Below are 16,507 nucleotides of genomic sequence, written 5' to 3'. Positions count from 1 at the left end.
ATGTATACATTCATGAAAATAACAACATTGAAATGAATGTTGAAATGAAAGCTATCGATGATCAAACACCTATACCAGAGTTACAACACAATGTGAAGTTGATTCTAGATAAGGTAGAGGCATATATTCATAAGTTTGATAATCAAAATTTAAGGTACAAGAGTGAAGGAGAAGGAGTGGCTTTAGAAAGATAAGGAGAAGGAGCGACTTTAGAAAGAGACTGCACAACAGAAACAACAGCTAGAAACAACTCCTTACACTCAAATCTTCACTGGAGTTATTCTCCAATTCCTTACATATGCAATTTTATCACCTTGGAAAATTGTATCTGATCCTACTAGCTAGGAACAGTTGATTGTTTGTTTTTATTGTACCTACTATGATGACAATTCTACAAGAATTTGTAAACAACCTAGCTAATGAGCAACTGGACCCATTTAACTGGGTTATGTCTAGTTTCTTTCTAAAAATATCTTCTATGATATGTTTTTTGTAAAATTTCTTGCAAACTCTGCCCATTTTTTCCTAGTCTACATTATTTTTGTGGAGAATCTTGAGGTAAGTCACTTAGCATGGGTTGAGTGGGTTTTATTGTTTTATTAGTTGGATTCTGGAATCAATCTTTATGTTGTGCTAAGATGTAATAAGCACCTTAAAAAACATCTCTAAATATGCATGATTAGAAGGAAATATAAAGAGATACATGTTTAGAAGGAAAAGAAGTGAACATTGACATAGCCCTTGAAGAAAATCGTAGAGCTAGGGCATGAAAAAAAAATCATAGAGTAAGGGCACATAGATCACAAGGACATGACATGGAAACAAAATCACAAAGCAAGGGCACAACAAGGAAATCACAGAGCAAGGGCATGACAACAAAATGTATAGATCACAAGGGCACAACAACAAAATTGCAGAGAAAGGGCACGACAACAAAATGCAAAGATCACATCAAAAAAATTGTAGAGAAAGGTTATGGAAATGAAATGAAAAAATCACAGCAACGAAATGCACCGATCACAAAGGCACAACAATGTTCAAAGATCTCCACCCTCATTCAAAGTTCTCCACCCTCTTTCACGCGTAGCTCTCCACAACCAAAACAAATGAGGAATGATTTATTTCTTATTTTATTTTTTTTGTTTATACTCACATGGGCATTGTAATTATGACACCAACATCAATATTGCGATGACATTGGGGACACTTGTAAAAAAAATGAAAGTCACCACAAAATACACCACCATCACAAATTGTTGTCATAATTTGACCCCAAATGTTGTAGTGAATAAATTTTATTTAGGAGAATATTAGGCTTAGATTGTTTCCCTTTGGCCAAAACCTTGTTCCTAATTTAGTTATATAGAGTAATAACCAAGATATCAAGTAATGACCGAGATATTAGGTAATCATGGAATATTTTTTAGCATTAATGTCCTATTATTTTTATATATTTGAAAGCTAATATAATATGTGATGGATTTTAGGACTTAGATGTATTTTACATATGAGACCTTAAATAATAGATAATGTTAGACTATTTAAAAATGAAATAAGGTAGCCGACTACTATAGCACATCAATCACTAGACAAAAAGGTTATTTCTTATGCCCGTATTTGTGTTGAAATTGATTTAAATAATCCTTTGCCAAATTCTTTAGAAATTTGCCTAGGCTCTGCTTCTTGGATCCAACAGATAGACTATGAATCTATTCCCTTTCGTTGCCACATTTTTCATGCATATGGGCATTTACAGCATCAATGCCCTCAAGCCTCCAAAGGCAATGGTACCCCTATTGGGTTCTCTGGTCCAAGGATGGCCAATGATGGTAAGGGAAATGGTCATAATGTTAGTACTGGGAATGGTAATGTTCAGACTAATAGTACAGGAAAAGGGTAAGCTCAAATGAACACTTCAAGTCAGGGTCAAGGGCCATCTAGTACTACTGGTGTTGATAAGGATGGTTTTATCCTAGCTCGAAACCATGCTAAGGGTCAGGGTCAAAAGTGATCTCATCTAGATCGCCAAGTGGACTCGGGGTTCAATTGTTTTGAGGTTCTTGACAACATGGTCATAGAAGAAGGTATTCCTATAGAGGCTCAATGTGCAGCTATTGGCTCAGAGGGGAGGATTTTTATTCTTAGTGGCAACCAGGATGTTGTAGTTCAGTAGTTGCCAGAGACTTCTATTGGCCCTAAGTCTAGTGCACTTGTGGTTTCTCCTACTCCACAAGAAAAGGATGTTCTTCTAACAGATTTGGTTAAAGATGTGTTTGTTTCTGGTAAAGGAAAGGGATCTTTTCTTGCTTTGGCCCTAATGAAAAGACCATTTAAGAAAGTCTCTTTTGCTACTCCCTCAAGAGTTGGGCAAAAACAAGATTAGGAAAAAATTAAACTTACAGGAGATTTAATGGTAGAGTTTGGGGCTATCAGGACCTTGGATGAGCATTTTCCCCTCTCTACTCAATGATTATTATCTCATGGAATGTGAGGGGGTTGAATAGCATCCCCAAACAAAAATCTATTCATGAGCTAGTGGTTGAGCATTCTCTGAATATCCTTTGTCTCTAGGAGACCAAGCTTTCAGTGGACTTCATGTTTAGATGTGCTCCTAACATTTTGTTTCTAGGCCAATGTCAGTGCATTGGTGCTTTGGGGAGCTCTGGTGGTCTTTCCATTTGCTAGAATCCAAGGAAAGTTATGCCACTTTACTGGGTCTCTTGCCTCTCGGCTCTCTCAATGGTTGCTTCCTCTCTAGAAACTGGAGAGATGATTCTTGTTACTAATGTGTATGCTCTTATTGATCTCCCTAGCAAGATTAAGCTCTGGGATCATATTAGGCATGTCAAAAGCTATCATCCTTTCTTGCCTTGGATTGTGGCTGGAGACTTCAACTCTGTTCTTATTTTGTTGGAGAAGAGGGGTGGGCTAGCCCACTTGGGTCCTTCTTTTGAGCTTCTTCAACAAAATATTGATCTTTTACATCTCTCTGATGTCAGATGTCTCAATGGGCTCTTCACTTGGAAAAATCGAAGGGCTGGTAATGATGTTATCTCTAAACACTTGGATAGGTTCCTTGTTTCTTGTTTTTGGAATTTTGTCTCTCTTTCGCTCTCTTCTAAAATTCTTGATTGGAGAGGTTCTGACCATTGGCCTATTAAGCTCACATCTAGTTATGTTGCTATCCCCAAGAAGCCTCCCTTTAAGTTCCAGCTAATGTGGCTTTGAGACTCTTCTCTTCATGACTTAATGGCTCACTGGTGGAGATAGGGAGGCCCTTCCTATGGCACTGCTATGTTCTCCTTCTCTAAAAAACTTCAATATATGTTAAAAGAAAGTTGAAGCATTGGAATAGGAATTTTTTTGGTAATATCCACATTATGAAGAAGAGGGTTTAGGATCGTCTTGATGTTATTACAAGACAGTTTTAGGATTTGGGTTTTTCTAAAGCTCTTGGCATAGCAGAATCTCGAGCTTCTACTAATTTAGCTAAGTGGGATCTTAGAGAAGAAATTTATTGGAAGCAGAAGGCTTGAGTTGACTGGCTTCAGGAAGGGGACAAGAATACCACTTTTTTCCATAAATTTGTACAAGCTTGACATAACAGGAGTTACATCTCTTCTCTTGTTACTTTTGATGGGATGCGTCTAACCTCCTCTCAAGCTATTTCCAGGGACGCTATTTAGTTTTACTCTACTCTCTTTTCAGATGATTTACCTCCAGCAGAGATTGAGGAGACTACACTCCTATCTTGTATTTCCTCTATTGTGACTAGGGAGATGAATGACTCTCTTATGAGACCTATTAGTATGTCTGACTTGGAGAGGGTTGTCTTCAGCTTGCGGAAGGGAAAAGCTCTGGGGCATGATGGCTTCCCTATTGAATTCTTTCAAGAATTTTGGGATATTATCAATCATGACATTTTCGATGTGGTTTAGGAGTCCTATTCCAACAAAGAAATGCTTTGGGCCTTGAATGCTACTTTCTTAGTCCTTATTCTGAAGAAGGAAGAGGCTAATCAGTTGGACTTCTTTAGGCCCATTGCTCTCTGTAATGTGGTCTATAAAATCATTACTAAGCTCCTAGCAGAGAGGCTTAAAGTTTTTCTTCCCATGGTTATCTCTTAGGAACAAGGGGGTTTTGTGGTAGGAAAATAAATTTTGGATGGGGTGGTTATTGCTTCCGAAGCTATTCACTCTATGTCTACTTCCAGGTAATGGGCCTTGTTCATTAAGTTTGATATGACTAAGGCTTATGATAGAGTCAATTGGGATTTCTTGCGAAAAGTTCTTCTGGCTTTTGGCTTTAGTAAGGAATGGGTTAGATGGGTTCTTAGTTGTGTTACTACTCCTTCCTTCTCAGTCCTTCTCAATGGTGAACTGACAGAGCTTTTTGGGGCATCTAGAGGTCTTCGCCAAGGAGACCCCCACTCTCTCCTTATTTGTTTATCATTATGGCTGAGGGACTTGGCAGACTTATCAAGTTTCATGTTTCCCAAAATCTAATTCAAGGATGGCAATAGGGAAATGGTTTGCCCACTTTTTCCTACCTCCAGTTTGTCGATGATATGACCCTTGTTGGGAGAGCTCAGATTCGGGAAGCTAAAGCCTTTTGGCTCACCTTGGATACTTATTTGGCTGCCTCTGGGCAGAAAATTAATGACCAAAAGTCCTCTATTTTTTTCTTCAACACTCCTGAGCCTATCCAACGGAGGATTGCTAATATCCTGAGATTTCAGATTAAGTCTCTCCCTCTAACTTACTTGGGGTCCCTATTGTGGTGGGTAGACAACCTAGGCTTTTCTCGCAAAGCTTGCTTGAAAAACTTCAACAAAAGTCAATCATTGGACTCATAGGTGGCTCTCTACTACTTGCAGGGTGACACTCCTTCAATCAGTCATTCAGGCCCTTCCCATATATAGAAGCATGGTTCAGGCTGCCCCGATGTATTTTCTTAAGGAATTTGATGCTCTCTCTTACCAATTTCTTTGGAGTGGTAGTTTGCAAAATACCAAATGGAGCCTCATCAATTGGGATATCGTTTGCAAGCCAAAAAAGGAAGGAGGCCTTGGCCTTCGTTCTGCTATCTTGCGCAGTCAAGCTCTTGCTACCAAGCTTTATTGGAGATGGCGTTCTAGTCAGTCTCAGCTTTGGGCCTGTATCTTGTCACATAAGTATTTACCTGGTGTTGAACCTTCAGATATTTACAAGTTTTCTCTTGAGGGAAGAGGTTCTATGGTGTGGAATACCCTCAAGATTGGTGCTCACTTGGTGAAGAAAATTTTATTTTGGATATGTAATAGAGGCACTAAGGCTCTATTTTGGAGTGATTCTTGGAATGGGCATCCTCCTCTCTTATCCTCTCATCCACAATTGCAGTCTCTTTGTGATTTTTTCCTTTCTATTAGATGGATTAAGGTGGCTCATTATAAGGAGGCTTATAATTTGGGTCTTGTTGTGGGTTACAGATGGAAGAATTGTTATGATTGGCCGTTGAGTGGCTCTTTGGGAGATTGGTTGGAACTATCTTAGATATTGGCTTCTAGGGAGTGCAACTCTCTGCAAGACCCTGATGTTTTGGCATGGGGAGTTGCTTCTTCTAGTAAGTATTATGTTTCTTCAGGGCACCTTGTATTGACAAAGCAACTTTTTGGCGAGGTGGAGGTCTCTTGGTGGAAGAAAGTTTAGAATAGTTTTTCATGGCCTAAGTGTAACTTTTTCCTCTGGATTCTGGTTTACAATCGTTGTCTTACTTGGAAGAATCTCTGCAAGTGAGGCTTCTAGGGGCCTTCCATCTATGTTTTATGCCACAAAAGTGAAGAGATTGTTTCTCACCTTTTTTTCCAGTGCCCCTTTGCCAAACAGATTTGGCACTTCTAGTGGAGTGTGTGGGGATGCACATGCTAGCATGTTTCCTCGCTATCTGAATTCTGGGACTATTTGGGCCATCTCCCTTCCAAGACTTCTTTTCTTCAGGTTGCTTGGACTGCTGGCCCTTCCTTTATATTATAGCATGTTTGGCTTGAGAGGAATAGGAGGATCTTTCATGATGTGTAGCTTGAGATTAGGCACCTGTGGGGGAAAATTGTTAATTCTCTTTATGAAACACTCCTAGCTAAATGTGACATTGGTGGAGGGTTGGATCCTAGAGATGTCAGTATTTACTCATGCCTATCCTTTCCTCTTCAGGGTAGCACTCCCTCGGTCCCCACAATCGCTTTGGGAATAGAGTTAGGCAACACTCTCAGCATGTTAATCGTGAGGGGCATTGGTCTCCTCCTGAGGTAGGCATTCTTAAAATTTACACTAATGGCTCTTCTCGGGGAAATCCTGGTCTGGCTGGTATTGGGGGAGTTGGGCGTGATAGTCCTGGTAATATTCAGTTTTTGTTTTCTATATACAAGGGCCACCATACTAATAACCTCGTGGAAGCCCTAGCTATCCTGGTTGAATGGAACAGTGCTATCAACATGGCTAGAAAATAATTATTTGTGAGATTGATTCACAAGTGGTTGTGAATTTATTGAATATTCGGAACCTTGTGCATGTGGATTGGCATTTGGCTCTGGTTATTCAGCAGATCATTCAGTTATGCAATTCTCTAGATTTTGTGTCTTTTATGCATATCCCTCGGGAGTGGAATGGTGTGGCTGATTGTTTGGCTAAATGGGCCTCTAAGCATGGACCGGATTGGAACATTATTGATCATACGATGCTTCCCCTTGATTTATCTTAGATGCTAGTTCAACTTGTGGACCAAGATAAAGCTTTGTAGTTCTCTTTGTTTCTTGTGTTGCTATGCTCTCTTTGGTATTAAATAAAAATTTTACCCCTCGTTTAGTTAAAAAAATGAAATAAGGTTAGTCTTTTATACAAAAAGTATTGTCATGATGTGCATTAAAATAAATTTGAAAGTGGAAATTAAAATTAGAGTCAGATAATTTTTCATCTATGTGTTGGATTTTTCGCTCTCTAAATATTGCTTCATCGTGATGATATAAATCATGTAGTATGATCTAAAACCTTGATGATGAAAAATCATATACTATTTAAACTTAAAAGGTCAAAGATCATTTTTGTTCTTGTAGATCTAATCTAGACCAATTCTACATTCATAAATGAAAATTTCAAATTCATATATAACAAAAAGATAAAATGAGAATAAGTAATACGATCTAAAACATGATGAAAAATTATACAATTTAAACTTAAAAGATCAAAAATTATTTTTGTTCTTAGAGATCTAACCTAGCCCAATACTACATTTATAAATGAAAATTTCAAATACCTATATTTAATTTAGTATAACAAAAAGATAAAATGAAAATCATGATTAATACAAAACAATATATAAAAATAAGTCTAAATTTATATCAAATTAATCATCATATTCCAAGCAAAAACAACTCTTTAAATAATAAAAATTCAAAAAAAAAGAGTATATTCCTTTATATACCAACCATTATATTTAAAAAACACAATAGATAAAATCTGCACTATTTTTAAAATTAAAAAAACATACACTTTTTACCATTGTAATATCCAGATTTGTTTATAGAGTATGTTGAGATTCAAAATAATAATGTTTAATACATTAAAGATTCAAACTTATTTTACTGTAGATTTTTAAAATTTTGGGCATCAAAGCACGTGGTTCCTCTCTTAGAACAATGCCATAAATGTCATAAAGTAATTATTTTATAAAAAGACTGTTATTGTGTTGCAGCAGAATGACATTAAAAAATGTGCAAATAATTGCCTAATTTTTTCATTAATTTTTTTAATCCATGATCTTCATGAACAAATCTATCTGATAGTGTCTACTGTTTTTGCCCTATATTTTAATTGGAGTAGAACAATATAAAATTACAAATAGCAGATGATAACTTCATGAGTTATTTAACGCAATCAACTAACAACCTTCAATTAGTGAAAGCATAATCTGAAATGTTACAATGCCAATGCAACAATTAAACTAGTAAGAATCATTGCACACGATGGTGGAGGGGAATATAATGTATAACCAATCAACATCTAACTAACATGTAGAAAAATCTTTGAGGAGATTGTTTGAAATTCTCATCAATTAGTTCTTCTTGGAATGTGCTGCCAACTTGTTCTTGTATAGATTTGTTGTTATTTCTGACAAAGAGAAGATGCTAAATTTTAAGGAAAGCAATTCATTTTAAAAGTGAGGGTGTCAACAAGTGTATGATTTGGTCTTAATATTTGATGTATTTATTTAAAAAAATTGTTTAAATTATTAGTTAACATGTAGTTAGAATTTTTTATTAAATAATAGTGTATTATTTTAGATAAGATGAAGTTTGTCTAGTAATTTTGTATCTACAAAAGAAAATTCTCACCAATCAAACTGGAGTCCAATTTATAAATAGTATATGATCATTGAAAATGTCTTAAATTTGTTTATTTACAAAAATATATTTTCAAATCAATATTTTGATTTTTTCAGATTTATAATTACTCATTTCATATTATTAGTAGGGTCAAAATTTAATATGAGACATTATTTAATATTTTCTAGTATTTGATTTGATTTGATTTTCAAAGTACTATTTTCTATTATTAAAAAAAAGATAAATAATAGTTTTATTAAAGGTTGGGGGAAAAAGATCAAGATGATAAGAATATATATTTTTTGATAGGTAATTGGGCAAAGTCTAGATATTATTTATTTAAGCTTGAGGAGACTCGAAGTCAAGATCATTTACTAACATTAGCTATTATTATGTATTTAGATTCTTGTCTGACAGGAATAGAAAAATAGAATTTATAGTTTAATGAAATTATATTATTACTTTAAAGATCTTGGACTTCTATATGAATATAAAATGTCAAAACCTATTTAAATTACAAAAACATATCAACGTAAACCAATATATCATGATGCGGCAAAGTTATTTATCTAGTTAAGAACTTTATTTAATTATATTTTAGAAATAATAGTTTTTTTATTTTTATTTTTAAACAAACTTAATTTTATCTACATTTTTTTAAAATGTACCATTCATTTGTTTGGTGATTCTTTTGTATCTTTTTATTTTGAAATGGTAGCAAATCTTATATGTATTACTTACATGCTACCCTTTTATAGTTTTATTTAGAAATATTAATATGTTAAAATGATATTAACTAACTATTTATCAATCAACTTATGTGCTTATGGTTGTTAGAGAACATAATATGAAACAAATTGATGGCTCGATCATTCTTAGTTGCAAATGACATCAAGAAAGAGAGTAAGCTTTAAATGAGGGAAAAGTGAGAAGTCACAAGGTATTACAAGCAAGGAGGATGTTGAAGTTGTGGATGGTAATTGACATGGTAATTTTGAGAAGAAGAGTGGAAGTATAGTTGGAATGAGGAGATAAAATACATGAAAGTCTATGAAATTATATCATGGAGGAGAAACATGCACACCATGTAGCTTCTAGCAATGTTTTTGTGGTGTTTGATTCATGAAAAATCATTTAAGAGACATGTTTCCTCAACTTGATGGGGAGCCTATCCAATGGACCTATTTGATGTTGGTTTCATTATAGTTTCTTTGTCTATGTAAGCTCATATAGATGGTTCCATTCAAGGTTACCTATATTGAACCCTTCCTCTTTGGTCATGAATAATGTATTAGTTTTTTATGATATGTTAGAGGTTGGATTATACCATGTTAAAGGTGATACTTATTTTATCCAATTTTTTGTTGCACCTATCATGAGGATCTTCACTTAAGTGAATTAACCTTCTTTCTTTATATATACATAATAAGACATGTTATTTTTTATTCTTGACTCTAATTGAGGATGGGTTTGTTGGGAAGGCTCATGTGAAGCATCCCTCTTCTAGAGCTCTTATGGTTCACAACTATATGATATTGATAAAAACCCCTACAAACTAAAGAACTCTCTATTTAGATATTGTTTTGGGCTAATTTCTATATTGATAATTTAAGATTTGAAAACATACAACTTAATTATTTTTATAAATAGATCACTTTCTTGGCTTCTCATGGGCGCATCATGGTTCCTCAAGCATACAGGTTACGCATGTATTGATAGATTTTGGGTTTTGATTTTGGGATTGATTATTAGAGTTTTGGTATTCTGATAGCATGTTGAAGTTATGGAACTATGTTGAAATTCGAAACATGACCAATTCTACGATCAAATTTAGTGAAACAATGACAACTCTGACAAGGAGGGCAAAAAGAAAATAATGGTTAAACATTTCTGATGAAGAATATATCATAAGATTGTGAGAATACGATTGCAAGATGAATTATAATGAATACAATGCTATTCTTTTATAGAAAATTTGTCTCTAAAAAAAAGAGAAAAATTAAAATGATAAGATGTAACTTAAACTAATGCATAATATAAAAAATAAAGAGTGTGATATGAAAACTAAAGGTCTAAAAGAAATATTGATAGACTGAATGAAACTAAATTAGGCATAAGTAAGTGAACTTAAGCTAGACATGTTTATTATGCATGAGAATGTTTTATTGAGAATGTGCACAATTAATTAATACATGTGCAAATATGTGTAATGAAACAAGAAAATGCATGCTCTAACATGGATCTCACTAAAGAATTTATAATTTAGAACAAATTTTAAGTTTTCCATTTGAATATTGAGATAAGAGAGTGTTTACATAGAGGCGTAGATAACTTGATTGAGAAATCTAGTATTACCAAATTGAGTTAATTAAAGAAATCACCTTTTGTCTATATGATTTTACATCAATGTGGATAGTGGCAAGACATTTTCTTCTTTGATTTCCTTATCTTCAAAATTGGTAGCATATGTGTAACAACGTACTTGTGAAGATTCATTGAAAAAATTTATGTAATTGAGCTATATGTAGGATTAAAATATATCATGTTTTATGAATGATAAAAGGAAATATAGTGCTCTAGGAGAGAAGATTCAAGTAGTGATTCCTCTTGTATAACTCATATTTATATGGCATAGTATCAAGGAGGATCTCTCACCATCATTTCTTACTCTTGGTCACCTATTGTTAGTTGATGGACCTCATCCCATAGCTATTGATTGGGTGAAGGTTCACAAGGATATGGTTTTTTACTATCTTTGTAATGCCCCACTCAGGAACCCAAAAGAAATAAACCTAATATGTTACAAAGTTTACTGAACTTTTTTTTTCTAAAGTTTATACAATATCAAAGTAACATTGTGGAAGCAATATACACAAACACATCATTTACACATGTAATTACAATATAGGTTTCATTCCTCAAGAGTTCCTTTATGTTGAGTCATGTTTAAGATTTTTTTATTAATTGTTTAACTCTTTAAGTACAATGTCCATAATCATAAATATAACATATTAATCTCCTAAGAAAATGCATGAATACAACTGATACAATGAAATACATCTAATAGATAGCATCCACTACACATGTCATAGGGTATGCGAGAATAGATACAACTACATCAAAATACAAAATACATGATAACATTTAAATACATCAATTGAATAAAAGTCTCCAACAAAGGGATAAGAACGATAAAGGTACAACTATATCATCAACCTTCAAACATTTGTAAATCTAAAGGGGACCCAAATGGTAAGAAGTCACTACCTCTCGACCGCATGGTTACCTAATCAAGCTTCCACCCACCATGCAAGGAAGATAATGAATGATCCACATAAAACTAATCAAACCATAAAACACTCCTAGGAAAGGAATCTTAATAGTCAAATCTACCTCAAGGGTAACACAAACTACTCATGAAGAAAAGATAACCAAAGTTGAAAGAACATTCATCCAATACTAACACCACATACCAAGTCAACATACATATATCAAGTACCAAAATCATGAGATAAAGTCCATAAAAGATATCCACCTCAATTCAAAAGACACATGCCAAAAGTACAATCAAGATGAATCACCAATCACCATTAATGAAAGTAAACACCAACAATAAATACATCTAACATTAGGTGCAATACCAATAATTGCACCACTAGAGGCAAATACAAAATCTACAGAGGAGACTTAGGCTACATACTAGGAAGTGTCATCACATAATCAAACTCAAGATCAAACTACTTGAGTTACCCTAGACTGGTTTCTAATTAGACCCCGAACCCTCAAGCGTTGAGTTTCCCTAGACTGGTCACTCTGGACCTTGGACCCTCAATGTAACACATGTGGAACCAGAATACCCTCTCATGAAGATGATAAAAACTAGTCATACCTCTCACTAGGTATCATCCCATTGTCATCCTTGGCATGTACAAGCACTGAAGGCACGAGTGAGGCACATCTCTAACTTATCTTTTTAATGTATCTCAAGAAAAAGGGCTAGGTAAGATATTTTAATTACGATGCTATCACATATTACACAATTTACAATAGGTTGCCCTGGTACTGACCACTTTGGCTCTCGTACCCCTATTGCAAGCCACTCCCAAAGACACGTACCTAGACAACCTCCCCTAAGCACATAAACTACAATTGTATCCCATACCACAACACCCATAATGATAGACCTCGGTTCCTTAACAAACAACCCAAAAATAATTTGGTTCTCAAAACCCAAGCCATCATATATGCTCACCAAATAAATTTCATAAACATAAGCCTCAATTTTGAATCATAAAGTATATCCTGACATTTAGTCAAATAACCATCATAAAAGAAATCTTAAAAGATGCCTTTAGTACACATCCTAGTTTGGTCAACTAAATAGTTCACATAAAAGCCATCACATTAGAGTTTCCAAAACCCGTCACAAAACAAATACCACAAAACCTCAAATAATACAAAGTTTCATTGAATGATTTAGATTAGATTATTTTTAAAAGTTTTGTTTGATCATATATAGGGTATATAACTGTAGATAAACTTGGTATGTTAATTTTCTAATACGTTTAGAATTGAGTTTTTAAAAATAAATCAATAATATTTAACAATAAAGAAAAAACATTTTCAAAGTTCATAATTGTGAGTTTTTATGCATTTCCTCTATGTAAATCAGCTAGTAATTTAAATGTTATAAACTCATATGGAATTATACGGATTTGCAACCTATATTGATGGAAAGATAATTTAATTTTACACATTTTTCATTATTAGCAGTCCTAAAGAAAAAGTTATTTGAATGGTGTAAAATGTAAATCTTCCTAAGAACACTATTTAGATTTGAAGGTTACGAGTTTAGAAGAAGAGCATAACTTGTGTTTGAGATGTTGGATCTTCATGAAAATAAATAAAAGTATGCATAATATATACTTATTTAAAATCACAAAGAGGATATTTTCCTAATTATATATTTTTCAAAATGTATACGTGACTGTTCTTATGTCTCTAATTGAAAAATCAAGCTCAAATAGACCTAGTTTTAGCATGACAGTCAATATTTGATCATGTATGTACAAAACAATCATATATAATTTTTGTATATGTTAAATAAAATTCAAATGGGTGTCTAAAAGTATCTTTACATTTTTCATAAAATATATTAAATAAAAGTTAGAGCAAAATCACATGTTTCAAACCCTCAAGCTAACACACAAGTAACTGCAAACAAATTTATTCATAATCAAGAATATAAATATATATTTTAATTAAATTTATATAAAATAGTAAAATAATAATTATAAACATCAGCACCATAATTTATTTTAAATCTTCTCTTCCAAGGTTTCCAAACAAACTTTCTCAGAATATCAATTATGTCATAAACTCAATTTTAAATAAAATTCTACTAATCTTTATCTATCAAAAAATCGAAGTTCCTCATTCAAATTCAAAACTAAATTTACAATCAAGAAAACACAGAGAATACAATCTTTCCAACAAAAATTGCAAAGAGATTTGAGAACCCCTACCTTCAAACACCAAGTTGATTTGTTAAGAAGAAGAAAAAGACCCAATTGTAGACTTCAATCCCAAGTTTTGAAAAAAAAAAAATCTTTTTCTTCAAAATCTGAATGCATAACCTGTAACCTGTCTTCTAAAATATAATTTGTTCTAAATTAGCTTATTTTTTCCCAAAAAAATGACCATAATGACTTCTTAATAAAGAAAAATATATAAATAAAACTAATAAAACTAAAGTTTCTTAAATGAGTAAACTTACAAAAGAAGGTAACTCAACTAAAATAAACTAATAGTTTTTCTTCTTCTTTTCTTAGATTTATAAAAATAAATAAAATCACTTTACTTTTTTTTAATAAAAGAAATGCATTAAAAGAGATTCCCTTAATTTTAATATTAAATAAATAAATATCATTTCTTTTCAATTAAATAACTTATTCCTCACTCAAAAATCTTATTTTAACTTTATTAATTGTTGTATATAATTTGTTCAATCATTATTAATAATTAAAGCCCACTAATTTATAAAAATAAATAAAATCACTTTACTTTTTTTTAATAAAAGAAATACATTAAAAGAAATTCCCTTAATTTTAATATTAAATAAATAAATATCATTTCTTTTCAATTAAATAACTTATTCCTCACTCAAAAATCTTATTTTAACTTTATTAATTGTTGTATAATTAAATTGTATATAATTTGTTCGATCATTATTAATAATTAAAGCCCACTAATTATGTGCAACTCAAATTTTATTATCATTAATTAAATATTCATGATAAATCAATATTTAGTCTTTAATATTTTAATTTATCCTTTTTCCAACTTTCACATTACTTTTTAAATCAAGTCTTTCAAATAAAAAACCAAATATTTAAATTATTTAATTTCTCAATTAATTAAATATTTTGATATTTAATTAATTTTGTTTCATCATTTTATTTAAATAATATTTAATAATTATAATATTATGTGATTGATTTAAATATCATAGTTAAACCTTTACCAAATAAATAACATAGTCAAATCCACATAAGAAAAAACCATTCCAAACCCAAATTCAAACAAGACACACACAGATAAGTTCATGGGTTTAAAAAAGGGTAGAGACTCAGATTCAAGTCCCCCTTACAAGAAAAATGTTTAGGTTATGGCTGGGATTGGACCTGGTCATTATCTTCCCATTCTTTATACCATTGAGTTATTATGTTAGGGCACGCTCATCTTGGCAATTTAAGGAAGTTGATGTTTGGTACCTACAACCTTTATAAAAGATGAGCATGTACATATGCATATATATAACTAAACTAGATAGTCAATGACAGGGAGTGGTACATCGTGTAGATCCCAACGAGCAAGTGGCTATGACTCCCTCCCTTAACCACATCAGACATGTCAGACATAAAAGTAAAATAGACACTCACACCACACACATGCAAGTATGGGGTAAGTACCATAATGAATCATGATTCAACTCATCAAATGCTCAAATATAACAATGCATTACTATGAGTGTAAAACAATAATCATTAAAGACATATCATCTAACTTCGTTATGAAAGAAATCACATTTACTAACTAAGAATCATTAAATCAACATTAACATGTAAGTAATCATAATCATTAGGCAACAAGTGAAATATAATAAATTATATAATTATAAATAATAGTTTGAAGTCATGAAATAACAACATACAATATATCTTTGAAACTAACACATGTATGAGATAGGCATAAAAGAGTTCAACATATATAATATAAAGCAAATTATGGGTGGGCATTACAATCTTAGTTTAGGAAGATTATTGATTATTGAGGAATTTATTCTCGCTATATATTTTACCCACTCAAATTCTGCCTGAATTCTAATATTAAGAGTCATGTCAGTAAAAATATTGCATAAGTTAAAATTGGTAAGTCCAAAGAATAAATGTATGTAAGGAAGTTTTTTTCACTCTACTAGGGTTTCATGCAATCTTTGAGTTTCCTTGCATACTGCTCTCTGTCTGAGCTTTCCTTCTGCATCTTCCATTTGTCAAACTGTATTTACTGTGGGATTTTTTAGGCTAGTTTATAATGGCTTTGGTCAAGGGTGACCCAGTTGTTGATATTGGTGTTCACATTGCTGCTTCGGAAAGCCATGGCACCTCCATTGAACAAAAATCCTCGCAAGTTAGTCCCAAAAAAATTTCATGAGGTAATACTGATATTATCCTTCCTTTGTAAGAATTTGATGCTACTTGCGATTGGTTAGAACAACATACCTTAATAGGGTATTTTGTGGGTAGGACTCCTCTTGAAGCTATGCTCTGAGAATGGGTTAACAAGAGCTAAACTCCTCACGGAGTCCACCTTGACACTATGCAAAACCTTAGCAAATATTTTTTTATTTCTCTTTGCTAACCCGTCACAGGCAGACGCAATTTTTAATAATGGCCCTTGGTCTGTGTGTTCTTCCCTGCTTGTTTTTTAAAAGATGATTGAGAGATTTCACTATGTCTAATGATAAAGAGCTTAGGATTCCTATGTGGGTAGAGTTCATGGTTTACCCTTTCCATGCTGGCCTTTTGTTAAGTCCATTACCAATACTCTTGGCAAAGTTATTACAAAGGAACATGAAAACAATTTCAATGC

The 16,507-nt window shown here is 32.8% G+C and overlaps 1 protein-coding gene across 1 annotated transcript in view; it reads right to left on the bottom strand.

Annotated features, from left to right (window-relative positions):
- The window catches only part of LOC149540616 (uncharacterized), a 42,572-nt gene extending 26,667 nt beyond the window's left edge, over positions 1–15,905 (bottom strand). The window contains exon 1 of the mRNA XM_089802722.1: positions 15,870–15,905. Within this exon, the coding sequence (XP_089658848.1) occupies positions 15,870–15,905 (36 nt within the window). The remainder of the gene's footprint in view (positions 1–15,869) is intronic.
- Between the last annotated feature and the right edge of the window lie 602 nt (positions 15,906–16,507).

The sequence above is a fragment of the Cupressus sempervirens genome, chromosome 9 (genome assembly GCF_028749045.1).
Source record: "Cupressus sempervirens isolate cs-2001-9-10 chromosome 9, ASM2874904v1, whole genome shotgun sequence".
Lineage (NCBI taxonomy): Eukaryota > Viridiplantae > Streptophyta > Pinopsida > Cupressales > Cupressaceae > Cupressus > Cupressus sempervirens.
This window is presented reverse-complemented; position numbering and strand designations above follow the sequence as displayed.